General features: G+C 52.9%; 2 protein-coding genes across 4 annotated transcripts; one reads left to right on the top strand and one right to left on the bottom strand.

Moving 5' to 3' along the window:
- The first annotated feature begins 386 nt into the window (after positions 1-386).
- FBXL15 (F-box and leucine rich repeat protein 15) lies at positions 387-2567 on the top strand. Its single transcript, XM_059169083.1, has 4 exons — positions 387-577; positions 742-895; positions 1226-1731; positions 2236-2567. The coding sequence occupies exons 1-4, from the start codon at positions 525-527 to the stop codon at positions 2423-2425; spliced, it is 903 nt and encodes a 300-aa protein (XP_059025066.1). The 5' UTR covers positions 387-524; the 3' UTR covers positions 2426-2567.
- Positions 2568-2679: 112 nt separating this feature from the next.
- Positions 2680-9909, bottom strand: CUEDC2 (CUE domain containing 2). Of its 3 annotated transcripts, none has more exons than XM_059169085.1 (9): positions 9754-9909; positions 4589-4675; positions 4084-4227; positions 3928-3989; positions 3716-3846; positions 3449-3631; positions 3248-3309; positions 3106-3166; positions 2680-3020 (listed from the first exon to the last, which is right to left on the bottom strand). In XM_059169085.1, the coding sequence occupies exons 2-9, from the start codon at positions 4660-4662 to the stop codon at positions 2874-2876; spliced, it is 864 nt and encodes a 287-aa protein (XP_059025068.1). In that variant the 5' UTR covers positions 4663-4675; positions 9754-9909; the 3' UTR covers positions 2680-2873. The 3 variants fall into 3 exon arrangements, with proteins under 3 accessions (XP_059025068.1, XP_059025070.1, XP_059025069.1); XM_059169087.1 differs by having other exon boundaries at positions 9693-9832; XM_059169086.1 differs by having other exon boundaries at positions 9667-9826.
- Positions 9910-17027: the final 7118 nt, after the last annotated feature.

Here is a 17027-nt window from a genome sequence, read left to right as displayed (position 1 = left end):
GGGCAAGCTTGCTTGATGAAGGAAGAAAAAAATCTACCTTCGCCCGTTCGATTCATTCAACAATTACCGGGCACCAACTATGTGCCAGACGGTAAAAGCCTGGATAGTTTCTCCCCATTTTTCAAAGTCGCTAAACACGACCAGAGGGCAAAGAGTAGGCCCAGAACCTTGGAGTCTTGGCTCCGCCCCTTCTGCGTTTGGCTTTGCCTGCTCCTCCCATCACCACTTCACTCAGAGGCGGCCACTGGCCCAAGACGAAAAAAGACCCAGTCTCTGCTGCACCATCGCATTCTCCAGCTTCAGTTCTCAAGCCCTGTAGCCGCGAAGGCGAGGTCTGATATAACACCTCCGGTCTGTTTCGCCCTCAGTTTCGAGATCCATCCGGAACGCTTTTAGATAGGATCCTCAGTGAGATCGCACTCGATTGAATCGGTCTGCCTCTACAGCCCAAGGAGGCGGGTTCGCCGAGGCCGCTCCAAGGCCAAAGCGAGACGACCTTACTGCGCACGCGCAATAGGCAGCCGATGGAGCCACCGATGGAGCCGTCCGGAGGGGAGCAAGAGCCCGGAGCCGTCAGGTACCGAGCACCGGAGGGGCCGGGAAAGGGAAGAAGGACCTGGGGCTCAACTGGGCCGGGTCTGGGGGCCGCTCTTAGGAGCCGGGGCGCAGAAGCATAACGGAGGCGGTCTCGCTGGTGACTGCGGCCCGGGAACGCCACCGCCAACGCCCCTTTACCCGCAGGCTCCTGGACCTGCCTTGGGAAGACGTGCTGCTCCCACACGTTCTGAGCCGGGTGCCGCTACGCCAGCTGCTCCGGTTGCAGCGCGTCAGCCGAGCCTTCCGGGCGCTAGTGCAGCTGCACCTGGCGGGGCTGCGCCGCTTCGACGCCGCTCAGGTGAGAGCAGGAGGCCAAAACCCCGCCCCGTCTGGGTACCGCCCCCGCCCCCGCCCCGCCTCCAGCCCAGCCCCCCAGCCTGTCTGTCTACCCTTGCGGACCCTCCCGGTCCTCCAAGAGTGCCGGGGAAGCGATCCACGCCGCGGGAAGTACTCTCAAAGGGCGAGGGCCGGGTGTCAACTCAGAAGGCGCTTGGGGTCTCTCCTGGGAGGGCAGGTGGCAAACCCCGAGGGTGGGTTGCTGACGGGAAAGAACTCTTCAGGGGCGGAGAAGCAGCGTCCGTCCCGCCCCCGGGACCCGCTGAGAGTCGAGGTGCCTCCCTGCCCGCAGGTGGGTCCGCAGATTCCGCGGGCCGCCTTGGCCTGGCTGCTGCGGGACGCTGAGGGGCTGCAGGAGCTGGCGCTGGCGCCGTGTCACGAATGGCTGTCGGACGAGGATCTGGTGCCTGTGCTGACGCGGAATCCGCAGCTGCGGAGCGTGGCGCTGGCCGGCTGCGGGCAACTGAGCCGCCGCGCGCTGGGGGCGCTGGCGGAGGGCTGCCCCCGCCTGCAGCGCCTTTCGCTCGCGCACTGTGACTGGGTAGATGGCCTGGCGCTGCGCGGCCTCGCCGACCGCTGTCCGGCCCTTGAGGAGCTGGACCTCACCGCCTGCCGTCAGCTCAAGGATGAGGCCATCGTATACCTGGCGCAGAGGCGCGGCGCGGGCCTCCGCAGCCTCTCGCTGGCAGTCAACGCCAATGTGGGGGACGCCGCGGTCCAGGAGTTGGCCCGGAACTGCCCGGAACTCGAGCACCTCGACCTAACCGGCTGCCTCCGCGTCGGAAGCGACGGCGTCAGGTGCCTGGGCATGGGATCGGTGGGTTGGGAAGAGGACAGTCACTCACTTAGCCTCGGGTTAGGGGCGGGCTGTAGCTGTCGCAAGGCAGAGCTGTGGTGCTATTTTTCTGCTACCACGGCACCCCCATTCAGACCAGGAAAGGCTTCTAGGATTGCCTAGACCATAGAGCCCATAGTTGAGAAAAAACCAAAAAACTTTTTTGAACCAGTATTTTACACGTTGGCAGATTGCACATAGTCAGGTTTCTGGCTTTTCTTCAACTAGTGGGGGTTAAATCTTGAAATCCTGGGCGGAGCCAAGGAGCAGTTTCCCCCTTTAAGAGACAGGAGAAAGTCTCGGGTTCCCTGGAGACGTTGAATGTATGACCCCACCCAGACTCCCCTCCCTCGTTTATGGAGGGGGAAGAGTATGCTCTGAGTTTGAGGGAGACAGGGGCTTTGCTGGCTCCCCCACCGTGGGCGCAGCGGCTTCTGGCCCCCAGCCTCACCCGGCTCCTTCCCCAGGACGCTGGCCGAGTACTGCCCCGCGCTGCGCTCGCTGCGGGTGCGGCACTGCCACCATGTGGCCGAGCCCAGCCTGAGCCGCTTGCGGAAGCGCGGCGTGGACATCGACGTGGAGCCGCCGCTGCATCAGGCGCTGGTGCTGCTGCAGGACATGGCAGGCTTTGCACCCTTTGTCAACCTGCAGGTCTGACCTGTCTGCCGACGGGGCACAGCTGGACTGTGTGGCGGGGCCTGACTATGAACTGTAGGGAAACTGGACTGTGGGGGCCTCTGGTTAGAGGCAGATGCCCTGCCCCACTCTGGAGCTTCAAATAAAGAGATTTTTACCCCCACTTGCCTGCCGCTGCTGCCCTGTTGGAGATAAGGGATATGAAGTTGGGAGAGAGGTCAGACAGACACAGTACCCCATCACCCCAATGCTGAACAGAAATGACCAGAATGCACTCACACTTCCTGGGGCCACCTTTACTGTGCCCTTGGGCAGCTCCAAGAGGAGGTCAACAGTGTGGGGCAAGGAAGTCGAGAGCAGGGTGGAGAAGGGGGACAGGAGTTAGGGCGGGCCCTGTGGGAGAGTGTAGGGCTCCTGCATCCCTCTGGGATCTGAGCCTAGAAGGCTCTGGCAGAGTCTGGCAAATGCCTCAGTGGAAGCGGTACTTTCTGGCAGGTTTGAGGTTGATGTATGTGGCCTTCATCTCCTCGGCCTCAGGGTTCCGCACGTCTTTGAATCGCTCCCCCTTAGTACTTACTACCTGGTTGTCAATGTAGCGGATCAGCTTCTTGGGGGCCTGTCAGGCAACTGGACAGTGAGAAGCAGAAGCCAGGAGATGGTCCCCCCCCACTCCACACCTCTAGCAGCCATAGCCCTCTCACCTCCCTGGGAGCCATGGGCCGGTGAATCTTCTGATCCTCTGCGCTATCCACCATCATGTACCTGCCAAAAACTGGCTGGCTGAAGCTCCTGCCACCCCGGAAAGACCTTCTAAGGGTCTAGCCCAGCCCAGCCCAGACTCACTTCTGCAGGATGAAGGACTTCAGTTCATCCTTTTGGGGGCCTCTGAGGCGCCTGGGCAGGTCCTGCAGAGAAGAGAAGCCCAGTCTAAAGCCTAGGGCACCAGCAGAAGCTGACAGGGATAGGCTAGGGGCAGGGGCTTAACAATACGGCACCGTGGGGCTGAGGCTATTTGGGTGGAGGGAGATGTCTAGCAGAGGATACCTGGTTGGGGCCGTCCCAGGCTGGAGGCCCCTCCTCCTTCCCCTCTACAAGCATCTGCACAGCTTCTTCCAAGTCTCCCCGAGCTTTGGCCAGCACCCACTGGGCCTGCTCCACTGAACAGGTAGGGAACACCTCCAGGAGGACATCCACCCCTGGCAGCAGCTCCTCCTCAGCACCAGCTGCCTGTGGGCAGAGATGTTGACAAGAAGCAGTACTTCCTTCTTTCCTGGCCCCTAATTCTCTCCCAGTACCCTCCTCTACCAGTACCTCATCCTGGGTGTCTCCAGAAGCTGTAGGAGAAGCCCTAGTCTCTTCTTTGAGCTTTTCAGGCCGCTGCAGGGGCTCTGGGGAGACAGGCATCTGACCTTGGACCTCAGAGCTCTGTGGTTGCAGGTTCTCTTAAGGAAGCAGAGAGAGCATCAGGTTTGTCAGGATTTGGGGGGATGGGGGTTATGAGTCATCCCAGGCCCCAAACTCACCTTTGTTCCTGGCGCCACTTAACTGCCCTGAGAGCTTCTGCATCATGTCCCCTACTGTCCCCCTGAAAAAACAAGGAGGGTGGTAAGAGGACGACTCTGCCCACCCTCCACCGTCTGCCGGCCCTCCGCCCCCTCTTTGCCCCAGCCAGATCCCACCTTGGAATGTGGGCAAAGCCAGGCACATAGGCCTCCATCATCTCAGTGAAGGCCTCCATATCGAAGTTCTCCTCTGATGGCCCTGAGGGGCCCAGATCCTCCAGGACCCCAAGCACATAGGAGAAGATGACTTCATCCAAGCCGCTGCAGGAAGGGGACAGGACAAGCCCTGAGTAGGACACTGGGTACTTCCAGCAACACCCCCTCCCCCTCAGCCTGAGACTCGAGCCCTTGACTTCACTGTCTCCATGAACCAGACTTCAAGCCTTGAAGCCAGAAAGTATCCCACCCTCCCACAGAGCTTCGATTTCCCATCTGTCCAGCAAAGCGACAGGGACAGGTTAAGATTAAGGCCATACCAGCAGATCATAATCAGCCCTCCCCCACCTCTGCATTAGAGCAGAGGGCTTCCCACCCCAGTCTTTCCATGGGCCAGGGCCCAGAGTCCTGCCCAGCAGCTCCAACCCTGACCCTGGCATGATCCTTCTAGGAGAGCTGCTGCTACCTGAGGTCAGCCTCTGGGAGGTGCGTCTGGACAAAGGCAAGGAGGGCTGCACTGACAATCCTCTCCAGCTCCATGCTCTCTCCTCTTCTGCAGGGACAGAAGATGTAGGTTTGTCAGGCCCTCTTCTGCCTGCCCCTACCCAGTAGGCCCAGGCGCGGCCAGCCCCTCCCTCCTGCCCGGCTGTGGAAACCATTTGTTGATGCTGTCCACAGCTTTCAGCTCTGCAGCCCTCCCCCGCTCCGTCAAGCAGAGCTGCAGCCCACTCCCTGCCCGTCCCTCCACCTCCTTAGCCCCTGTCTCAGGAGGAGGCCTCCACAGTGGTTTCCCTCGCCCTTCCCCTGGCCTCTCCCCATCTCTCTACCCCATTCCCCAGCAGTAGGCCAGACCCTGTGGCAAGAAGCCAACGTCTTGGGGTCACATGCCTCTTAGCTGAGGAATCCCATCATAGAGAGGGCCACTTGGCCCTCAAGTCCAACCACAAGGGGCCCATTGTCTAGCCCCCCCCAAGTAGCAGGCCTCAGGACCAAGCACAGCCTTCCCCCAGCTAGAATGGGCCACCCACCCACTGCACAAAGGGGCTTTTCTGGCTCTGGGGCTCTGATGGAAGGGGAAGTCTTTCAGAAATTCTCTTTTCCTGCCCAATCCAGCAACTTGGGGCTATCTACACAGGACTTTCCATCCTCCATTCCAAAGCCTATGGAGCCCTCCAAGATCTGGCCTTTGCCCGGCTTTCCAACCTCATCACTCACTCCACTCCTGCCTCACCAGCCTCCTTGCTGGTCCTCAAACTTCCCCAGCTTCTTCCTTCCTATCTCCCCCATATATCTACATGGTTCATCCCCTCATCTCCTCTGGAGCTCTGCTCAAATGTTGCCTTCTGAGAGAGACCTTCCCTGACTAACCTACCAAAAATAGGGAGTATTGCTGCTACTCCCTAGTCCCTTACCTTGCTTCATTTCCTATACAGCATCTATTACAGTTTAATGTTATCTTATGTTTATTTGCCTATTGTCTGACCTCCCTCATAGACTGTAAGCTTCAAGGTGCAGGGGTCTTTGTCTTATTCACTGGTGTAACCCTAGCACTTAGACAACTGCTTGTACTTAGTAAATGTTCAATAAATACTCATTGACTTATTTCATTCCCATCTACATGCTTTTGACTCCCAACAGTCCATATGTGGGAGTCAGGAACACATGGCTCCACAGGCCCAAATGTCAGCTCGTCTTCCCACTCAGAAGACTCAGAGATATCTCAGATTACACCTACCCCACACTCACAATATTTCATGATTGGTGTAACACCCCCCCCCCCATTTCACTGGCTGACCCTACCATTTACTCACTCAGCTGCCAAACCTGAGACTTGGTAATTACCCTTGATTTCACCCTCTCTCAGCCCGATCTGCTGCACTCAGCCAATCCAATCATGTTGATTCCATTTCCTTATTAGTCTCCTTTCTAGCCACTCTCCCCAGCTCATCTGGCTTCTGCTCCAACATCTCTACCAGAATTGCTCAGTCCAAGGTCATGAGTTACTTTTTCAGGTTTTGGTCTAATTAGGTTGAACCATTTAAGCTTGCCAATACTGCCTGTTTTGGATCTATAGGAAGGAAGGGAAGGAAGGTGAGAGTGAGAGAAAAGAAGGAAAAGAAAAGAAAGAAAAGGCTATTTTTTCTGGATGCACCTGATATTTGCCCTTTCAAGCAACATCGATGTCGGTTTCTGACACATCACACTCTCCTTCTCCAGCCACTCCTTCCCAGGCTCCTTTCTCTGTTCCCCTCACTTCTGCTAGCAGCAAAGCTCAGGCTCACAGCTGCTCCTCTTCCCTCCTTGCTCTGCACCTCCCCCCAAGACCTTGTCTGGTCCCACATCTTTATGAACCAACTCTATATCACCAATCCCCAAATGCCAGTCCTCGAGCCCAGTCCCCTCCACGTAGCTACACATTTGCACGCCTCCCTCTCGGACACCTCCACGTGGGTGACTTAACATGTAAATGCACGTTCACGTACCCAGCTGCTCTTGCCACAAGTCTGGGAATTATCCTGACACCATCTTACCCACATCCAGTCACCAAGCACTGACCATCACCTCTCACACCTCTCAACACATGTGCTTCTCTCCATCTCTCCTCCCATTCCATCCACCTCTTGCCTTCACTGCCAGAGCCTCCCAGCCCCTCCTCCTACCACTGTATTGTCCCCAAAATCTATTCTTTACAAAGATCACAGTTGCGTAACCTGTACAAAAATCCTATTTTTCCTGCTACAAATCTAGCAGTGAAGTCCCCCTTCCCTTCTGATTAGCCCAGATTCTTTTGGTGGCCGTTAGTTGAGGGCCTTACCCCTGCCTACATCTCTCCAGCCTCTCCATGTGCCACACCCTCCCTGGTTCACTCCCCTCCACCCTGGCTTTCTTCCAGTTTGCCAACCTTCAAGCTCTTTCATGCCAAGATGCTTTGCACAAACTGTTTCCTCTGCTTGGACAGCTTTCCACCTCCACCCCTTCACTTGTCTAACACCTTCTCACCTGTCGGGTCTCAGTTTACAATCTTCTTCCTCAAAGGATGCTGCCCCTGACCCCTGAGAACTGCTTCAGTCCCCTCTGTCTTACACCCTCATTGCAGACTGCACTTTCCCATATTTCACAGTACCTTCCGCAGCTATAATTAAAAATAATTATTTGGGGAATGTTTAAGGTTTCTTCCAATTGTCTCATGAGGGCAGGGACAATACTCCTGGCTTATTCATGAGTGTACACTAGGTATCCTATGGAGTGGGATGCTCAAGCTCCCCGCTTTACAAATGAAGGAACTGAAGCTCAGTGAGTTTAATGATTTGCCCAACTCACTTGGCTGAACTGTGGTAAAGATTTAAATCTAGATCACCTCGCTCGTATATATTCCAGGCGATGGGGGGAATCTCAAGACTTCCAAGAGGGGTGAGACAGAACTACGATCTATGCTCACAGTTACCCGGTCCCCTGAGTGGTAACACAGTGTTTCTGTGACAGCATGGGAGTCACTTTGGACAGCAAGACTGAGAAGCTCTCGCCTACTAGGGGGAAATGCCTGCCTCTTGCTCCAGACTCTAGCATGGGCCCTGGACAGGAGAACAGCTCACACCACACATGCCAGATACCATTATGCAATTCCCCCCAAAGGTCAGCCGCCTAAGAGACCCACTACACCCACCCTGGATTACATCAAATCCTGGCTGCTGTCAGTTGCCTGGCAACCTCTGCTGGGACCGAGGGCTGCAGTGAGAAAGTCTAGTTTCTAGGGAAGAAGTGCTCAGAGATGTGTCTGATGCCCCTGGGTTTCTACACTTGATCTTAGCCAAAAGGCCGAGAAGCGATGATGCCCCTGGGTTTCTAATCAAGGTCTGAGGGCCAGGAGGTTGTTACTGGGAAACTCCTCACTATGCCCCCAAAGAATGTCTTCCTTCCTTTGGCTTTTGCTCTAGCTTGTCTTCTAAAGCAACACACTCTCTTCTGTTCTGGGGCTGACCAAACTTTACCCAGCCTTTAAAGCTTGCCACTTCTTTCTTTCACCCTTCTCCATCCTTCAAGCCTTCCTCAGCATTGCTTTCCTGCCCACAGGCCGCTTCTAATATTTCTCCTCCACAGTCCCTGAGCTAGGGAAGCTGTAGCCTAAGCAGCCAGCCTTCTGCAGGGTAAGAACATGAATTTCATGACAATTTTCAAATTCTGGATGTAGTCCACAAAATTCCATTACTTCCTTGGGGCTCCAAATCAGGGCTCCCTCGTTGGTAATGTCCATGAAATGTGATTGTCATCCTGTCATAAGTCCTGTTTAAATACCTCTGATGGGGGCGCCTGGGTGGCTCAGTGGGTTAAGGCCGCTGCCTTCGGCTCAGGTCATGATCCCAGGGTCCTGGGATCAAGCCCCACATCGGGCTCTCTGCTCAGCAGGGAGCCTGCTTCTTCCTCTCTCTCTGCCTGCCTCTCTGCCTAATTGTGATCTCTGCCTGTCAAATAAATAAATAAAATCTTTAAAAATAAATAAATAAATAAATAAATACCTCTGATGATGGTAATAATAATTCTATGCACTTTACATGTATTAACTTACCTAATCCTCACAATAACTCTAAAATATAGCAAGTAATATTATTATACTATTCCATTTTGCCCAAAAGGAAATGGAGACGCTGAGAGGTTAAGTAACTTGTCCAAGATCACACAGTTATTGGCACATTTACATCCAAGCAGTCTGGCTCCAGAACCCTGTTAACCACTATGCTACACTACCTCATAAATTAATTGATGTTCTGATCTTCCTGTCCTGCCTGGTTGGCCCTCCTCCCTACCTCAGAATCTTTGCTTACACGCGTCTCCCCACTCAGAACGTCTTTTCCTCTGCCTCTTATTCTGCAGGACTCACTTTCTCCCCACAGTGAGCCCTGAGTGCCCCATCCTCACTGCTCCCAGATGGCCTGAGAGCATACTCAGGACCAGGCACAAGCTTGGACTCTACAGATGCTCAATACAGATTCCCCAGGACAAATTTAAGTGAGACTGGGGGAAGGCGTACCACGCTGTTCCCTTGGGGTGGGGAGGTGCTTAAGGCGGAGAGAAAGCAGAAGGCCATGTGGGAGGAGTCCTGGGAAGCAGTGTGGGCACTCTGAGGGTCTAGCACGGGTCTTCACTGGTTTCTCAGCCCCTATGAACCCCAGCTCCTGGGGCCCTAGTCCCATAATGCAGGTTCCAGAGGACATCGTTGTCCCCTGACCCCCAAGTAAAGTCTTAGAGGCGCCAAGGACACTGAGGGCTATAAGGGATTCCGGCACCCAAAGTCAGACCGGGGCATGAACGGGGATAGTGGGGTGCACAGGAAGTGGGACCGCGATGATGGTCCACCCCTGAAGCAGGAGCACCCTAAACAAGCTAGCGGAATACCCATAGGGTCTGGAATAGTGGGCCCGAGGGCACCGGGATGCGGTTGCAGCCCTGGGGACACAAGACTAGGGAGGCCTGAGTAAGCTGGGATGTGCCTTGATACAGGCCACGGCGAGAATCAGAGATGGGGGGCCGATGGGCCCCAGAGAGTACCGTGGGGGAACACACAGGACGGGTACCCTGGGTCAGCGTTCTCCGCGACTCTCCTAGCCCTGGGCCGGGGGCCGGAGGGGAAATCACCTGCTCCGTCGGGCGCCGCCGGCGACTTGTCCCGCGCGGTGCAGCTCTCATCCCCCAGCCCCACCAACGAGATCAAAGGCGAGGCCCAGAGCGGTTCCTTTTCAGAAACGCCGCGGTAGCCATTTTTGAGAAGGGCATTGCCCACAACCGGGCGGGGCTTCTGCGTCCAAGCTCGTTTGTCTCAGGGTTTTGGACAGGCTCCCGCGGCGGCCATTTTTGTTGCGGGTTGGGAGGAATTAGGCGTGGAGGTCGCGCCAGTGGGTGGAGTATTATTAACTGCTGACTGCCTCCCCGCCTAGTTTCTTGTCAGCTGGGAAACACCGAGAACCGTTCGACCCCACCCAGGGTCTTCTCGTCTGCCTTCCTTGCCCCAGAATCTCCGCCTTCAAATCCTGTAGCTTCCTCCCCTCTCCTCGTCTCTTCCGTCTTTCCAGACTTGGATCCTTAATTGCATCTGGTGGCCCCTACGTCCAGAACCTGGTGTTCTTCCCAGATCCCTGTGTTTTCCCCCTTCCTGTCCAGTGTAGGGTCAAGGTCCGTCAAGGTCCGTTACCCAGTCAACTCTTAGGTGACTCTTCCTTTCCCACCATATCTGTCCTCTTTGCCTTCCCTTAACAGCGAAGTCTCCCGCAAGATTCGGGTGGTTACAAGGTCTGGGTCTTGGGATCGTGGAGCCTGGTTTGGACGGAGGTAGCAGGGAGTGGGTGTTCTGGGTCAGTATCAACCTGAGCCCAGATCCAGGACAGTCTAGAGGCCATGCCAACTCTCAGGGCCTTCATGCCCATGTTGGCGGACATATTGGCATGTCTCTTATAGGTTAGGACAACTGAACTCCAAGACCTAGCAAGGCCTTACCTTCTTCCTGTTCCTGCTGCCTCTGCTTCCCGGTGCTACCCTGTGGGGGAACCCACAGCCATCCCTTCCCAGGAATCCCGCCATGGGTCATGAAGGAAAGAGTTCCCTTCAGGGCTAGTTCCCTAAGGTACTGTGTACTCAGAAACTGTCACTGCCCTCAGGAGCTCATGGTCCAAGGTAGAAAGTCCTATCCTCTCCTCTCCCCTAAGAACTGCTCCCTCTCAAGCTCTGTCCCTTGCTGCAGGCTCCCAGCTACCCCCACCAGGGTCCTCTGGCCTCAAAGAATGAGATGTTCACTGCTGGGGAGTCAGGGCAGGAAAGGGGAGGGAGATATGAGGGAGCACATTTGGCGTCGCGTCTCCCATAAAAACATTGCCGCTGCCAGCCTGGCGCTGCTAGGGTTAATGAGAGGTGTGGTGACAGCCACTTTGAACTCTGGCTAGGCTGGCCCCTGGGAAGGGGGGTGATGGGAAGCTCCATCAGCCCCAGGCCTCTGCCAGTCCTTTAAAGACTTGGCTGTCCCTCCCTTCCCCCAGCCCCATCCCCGCCTTCATTGCACAATGCTGATGACTCTTCTCTCCCTACCACCCCCATTACGGGAACTTTCAGGTTTTCTCTGTCCCTACGTCTGGCCTGAGATCCCTGCAGCCATCCCTGTGCCTTTCTCTCCTCCCTTCTGGCCTGTTCCTGGGCTGGCAGTTGGATGTAGGTAGATATCATCAGAAAGAAATTCCTGAGCTTTGGGAGAAGGATCATGGGAAGACCTCTTAGGGGGAGTCCCTTGATTCCCAGCTCAGATCCTGAAGGGTCCCTACTCTGTGCAGCAGGGGATTGTTTCTGGGGTCAGAAGACAGTGGGCTGAGGAAAGGGACTGCCACAGGCACAAGGACACACAAACTATAAGATAGGAGCTCTGGGGAACACTTCTCCTGCTTGGCATTCCATAGCTGGCCTGATCTTAAGCCCCTGATTCTTTGTCCCCTCAGGTCTCAGTCTCTCCACCCCCAAGATGGGACCAGATTCCACCTGCCCTTCGGGTGCTGCTGGAAGCCACGTAGGGAGAAAAAAGTGACGTGGTGACTGCTCTTTTCCCATTCCCTCAAGTGACTTTTGCCTCCTAGGTGTCCTCAGCTGAAGGGAAAAGCTAGAAGCCTATGCCGAAGCTTCCCTTAGCACATCAATTCCCCATCATCCAACCTCAGAATAGGAATTGGGTTTGAAATTAGGCATAAAGGGCAGATTGCCCAGACATTAAGAGCAGAGATAAAGCCCATCTGGCTGGTCTCAAGGGGTGGGAGGGTTTCAGTCAGAGACTGAGGTGAGGAAGGGGACACTTCAAAAGGATGGGGAGGAAGGAGGGGGTCCCCGCTCTTGCTTGAGGTCAGAAAGGGCTCTCTGGGCAAGGTGCCCAGTCCTCCCACACCTTCCTCCTTTCTCAGAAGAGCCAGGATGGGGCGGGGGTGGGAGTTGGCTGGGGCAGGGAGGGGGCCTATTTAAGGAGCATTCTCAGCATCCCTGCAGATCCAGCCCCAGGAGCAAGAGAGGAGGCTTCATGGGTATGTGTGGGCCCTTGGTCACAACCCAAGCAGGGTGGGGGTGGAGTGGCTCCTGGGCTTGCAGGCTTGCCTTTTCCTCTCCAGGGATAGGCTGTGGCTCTGCCTGGGGATGGGGAATAGCCCCCATTGCCCTGTTTAACTCTCCAGAAATGAAAGCGTGTTTCAGGGAAAGATTTCTCTTTCACGCCCCTACCTATCCCACGTAGCTCAGATCTTCATTTTTGGTGGGGAGATTTTCAGGGAGCTGGAGCTTTGGGACTCCTATTTTGGGGATTCATATTTTAGGGTTTCCCTCTGGTTCAGGAAGCCTCCCAGTCTCCAGAGAGATGCCTTTCTCCATGCAGATATTCTGGCACTTCCCTCGCCCCGACTTCTCCTGGAGTACCTCTCAACATCTGGCCCCCCCAGGAGCACATCTGGGCAAGAAATGATTCCACAGTACTCATAGAATCCCTGCCATGGCCCCAAGCCGCCTCCCCTCATATCCTGCATCCCTCCTGTGGGAATTCAGAGAACTCTTGCCCCTTTCCCTGGGTATGGGCTCTATTTTTCAGCTCTAAGCTCAGACCCTCTCTGGGATAGGAGGAATCTTGAGATCCCAGGTTCCTTATCCATGGTGAGAATCAGAGGAATTCACAGAAGAGAGCACAGGAGGGCAGAATCAAGGCTGGGAGAATGTTGGCCACCTGGCTCTGAGAACTGAATTCCATAGGCTGTGAACTTGAGCAAATGGCCTAGGGACTCAGTTCTGGTGCCCGGCTGTGCTGTACCATCAACAGAGAGGTTATGGGGAAGCTGCTGGCTCAGGCTCACAGCATCCCAGCCAGGGGCTCCTCCAGGCACTGGCTACATCTTTTAACAACTTCAACTTGGACAACACTTCTGTTCAAAGACCTCAAAAGCTTCTCCCTATTCCTTACTTTGTAATTAAAGTCTTTCACAGTATGGCCTCCACTTTGCTTTCAAGCCTGAGATTCCTTTCTCCCTGGTTATAACCTGCCCTCTAATGAACCACATTGCTCCCTGGTCCTGCTGCCATACCTTTACTCATGCCGAAACCTCCTCAGTTCTTCCTGGGACACCTCCATCCCATCACTATCTGTTGGGATCCTATACATCCTTCAAAGTCTCTTTCAGATGCCTCTTCGAGGAAGCCTCCATCAACTTCCCAGCAGAGCAGATGATCTCCTGCAAATCCTCCATATTTCTCTCTAGAGGGGCTCATTCATGAACCCCATAGTGTCCAGTCAAGTGCACATAGCTGTTTAGTAAATGTTCCTTGCATTTTGCTGAGTGTGTCTAATATAGAAGAGGCAGTTGGGCCTAGAAGTTAAGGTACAGCTAGATTTCCCAGGTGCATTCTCCATTGTGTGAACTTGGGTAAGCTGTTTACCTGTATAGGTCTCAGTTTCCTCATCTGTAGGTAAAAAAAAATAATCACACATATCGAAGTTTTGTGAGGCTTAAACGAGTTGATAGCTTCTTCTGTTCAGGGCTTCTGATAGTAAGTTCTCAGTTAAGTGTGGTGAGTTTATTATGATTCTTATTATATTCCCTTAAATAGAATGTGAACTACCCCATTGCAAGGGGTGGGTAGGATAAGGCTTAAAATTAGTCACAACCCAGGTTTACTGAGTGAAGGGCTCCAGACCAGATGCCAGGGGCAGGTAGGGCTGGGGCAAGACCAGGAGGAAGCCACCAGAACCAGAGTTTGGTGGCCCAAGCCTGCTGAGATCTAGGAGTTGTAGATTCCCACCAATTGTATAACCTTGGGTGAGTCACTCCTTCTCTCTTGGATTCCCAGCATAACGTAAATTGAGGGGACTGAACCAAGTGAACAGCAAAGTCCCTGGCAACTGAGATGTTTTATGAGTTCTAAGCTTCTAAGGGTTAAGTTCAAATAAAAGATCAGAGAAGGAGGCATCTAGGCTCCCTGCAGGGCTCCCTTATGTCCACAGGGCCTGGAGAAAGCACTGGGCTTTGGAAGGATGCATGGCAGCATGCTGGACTGAAGGGAGTGGCCACTCTTCCTTCAGAAAGCCTGTGATCGGGGGCCCTCTTCTCACTGGGCCTGTGGGCAAACTGGTGTGCAGGCTATGGGCATTTCTAGGGCATAAGCAGAAGGCTTGGGGAGAAATGTCCGTGAGCTATGCAGATTCTCAGTGATAGAGGATGTTAAGAGACTTCAAGCTCTGAACCCGAGAGGATAGAGAAGAAAGGAGTTACAAAACACACCTTATGTGATGTGAGACTCAGTATTTAGTTGAAACCTGCCTGGTTTCAAAAAAGGATTTGAGACTTACTGGCATGCAGACAATTCTCCAAGGTTAAAATGTAACACATAGACATAGCTCTGTAGTACATTTACTACTTTTTTTTTTTAAGATTTTATTTATTTATTTGACAGACAGAGATCACAAGTAGGCAGAGAGGCAGGCAGAGAGAGCGGAGGAAGCAGGCTCCCTGCTGACCAGAGAGCCCAATGCGGGTCTCTGAGATCATGACCCGAGCCAAAGGCAGAGGCTTTAACCCACTAAGCCACCCAGGTATCCCAAATAAATAAAATCCTTAAGAAAAAAGAATAATTAAAAAGTCCAGGGGCACCTGGGTGGCTCAGTGAGTTAAAGCCGCTGCCTTCAGCTCAGGTCGTGGTCTCGGGTTCCTGGGATGGGGCCCCGTGTAGGACTCTCTGCTCGGCGGGGAGCCTGTTTCCCCCTCTCTCTATGCCCGCCTCTCTGCCTGCTTGTGGTCTCTCTCTCTGTGTAAAAAAAAAAAAAAAAAAAAAAAAATTAAAAAGTCCAATCACATTCTTGCCTACTTATAACACTCTGCCCGCTAAGAGTAAAATCCAAAATTCTCAACGTGCCACAGGATCTGGCTTCATCCCCAACCTCATTAACGGCCACTTTCTTGCTCCCTTGCTCACTCACAGGATAAGGATGCTCCAGCCATGGGTTGTTGTACTTTTCTCCCCAGGTATTCAAATGGCTTGTGAAGGTCTTCAGTAGGTCTCAACCCAAGAATCACCTCTCCAGAGATGGCCTGGCTATCGTCTTGGAGACTGCATCCCATCACTTAATCACTATCTGACATTATATCCTATGTTCACCCATTTGGTTGCTGTCAGTCTGTTTCTCTGGGTTCTGCCTGAGGTCAGGGACTTGTCTGGCTCTCCCCTATAACCCCAGTCCCTAGAGTACTTACTGCCTGGCATATTGTGGGTTCTTAAATGGCTGAAGGAATGAAGGTAACTTTCATTCCTTCGGGCTTTTGTACCCACCATGTCCTCTGCCTAGCTTCTTCCTCACCCTTCTTTTTGCACAGCTAGCTTTGTCAGATTCTTTAGATCTCAATTTAAATGTCACCTCCTCGGAAAGCCTCCCTGTTTACCTTATTCTAAGTTCCACTGCTGCACTCGCCTTTCCCATCTCAGCCTCTCATTCCTGCTGTAGTATTTCTAACAATTTGCCTTTATCTATTAGCCTGTTGTCCCATCTCTATTTCTCCCCCTAAAATGCGAGCTCCATAAGGGCTGGAACTTCCATGTTGTCTCATTCACTACTGTATCCCCAGGGCCTAGAACAGTTCCTGGCAAATAATAGGCCCTCAAGAAATTTGTTGGATGGACTTTCAATAGCTAAAAACTAAAAAAAAAAATCCACATGTTATAGAATGTTGGGTGGCTGCTGAAAAGTGAGGTAACTCCATGTACACTGGCATGCAATGATGTTCCGAAATACACTTACAGTAAAATGTAACAGGTAAAACAGTGTAATTCCTTTTATATAATTAATATTATGTGCACATAAAAAAATAGGAAAAATAACAGCTTAGACACTACTCATCATTTGGGGATAAGGATATTAAAAAGATTTTAACTTCCTATTTTATGTATTTCTGTATAGCAAGCTATATTTTTTATTTTTTTAAAGACTTATTTATGTATTTGAGAGACAGCAGTGCACAAATGGGGGGAGGGCCAAGAGAAGGGAGAAAAGCAGACTCCCCGCTGAGCATGGAGAGACCTCAGAACCACCCTCACCCCCAGATCATGACCTGAGCTGAAATCAAGAGTAGGATGCTCAACCAAATGTTGGGGTGCCTAAACCCAGACACCCAACAATTTTTTTTATTTTTTTAAATTTTTTTATTTTTTAAAGATTTATTTATTTAGTTATTTGACAGACAGAGATCACAAGTAGGCAGAGAGTCAGGCAGAGAGAGGAAGGGAAGCAGGCTCCCTGCTGAGCAGAGAGCCAGATGTGGGGCTCTATCACAGGACCCTGGGATCATGACCTGAGCTGAAGGCAGAGGCTTTAATCCACTGAGCCACCCAGGCACCCCCCCCCAATTTTTTAAAAACAAACATTAACATTTGATTATTTAGTACATGCTAGGCACTGTAGTAAACATTTTGTAGGCAGCATCTCATGGCATCTTCTCAGTAACCTCATGAGCTAAAGGATGCCTGGGTAGCTCAGACTGTTAAGCGTGTGCCTGTGGCTCAGGTCATGATCCCAGGGTCCTGGGATCGAGTCCAACATCAGTCTCCTTGCTCAGAGGAGCCTGTTTCTCCCTCTGCCACAGCTCCCCCTGCTTGTGCTGACAAATAAATCTTTAAAAAAAAAAACAATAACAAAAAAACCCTCATGAGATAGAGGTCCTAATACTACCACCTCATTTGCAATTCAAGGACATTAAGCAATTTACCTAAGGTCACATGGCAGACCCATTATACTACACCAACTCCCTGTGTTTTTATAATTAAAAAAAAAAAAAAAAGGAATATAAGATGAAACTAGGGGTGTCGGATGAGGATCCAGAATTTACACAAAGGATGTTAAGCAAATTTGGCTTTGAACT

This window comes from Mustela lutreola, chromosome 4 (assembly GCF_030435805.1).
Source record: "Mustela lutreola isolate mMusLut2 chromosome 4, mMusLut2.pri, whole genome shotgun sequence".
Taxonomy (NCBI): domain Eukaryota; kingdom Metazoa; phylum Chordata; class Mammalia; order Carnivora; family Mustelidae; genus Mustela; species Mustela lutreola.
This window is presented reverse-complemented; position numbering and strand designations above follow the sequence as displayed.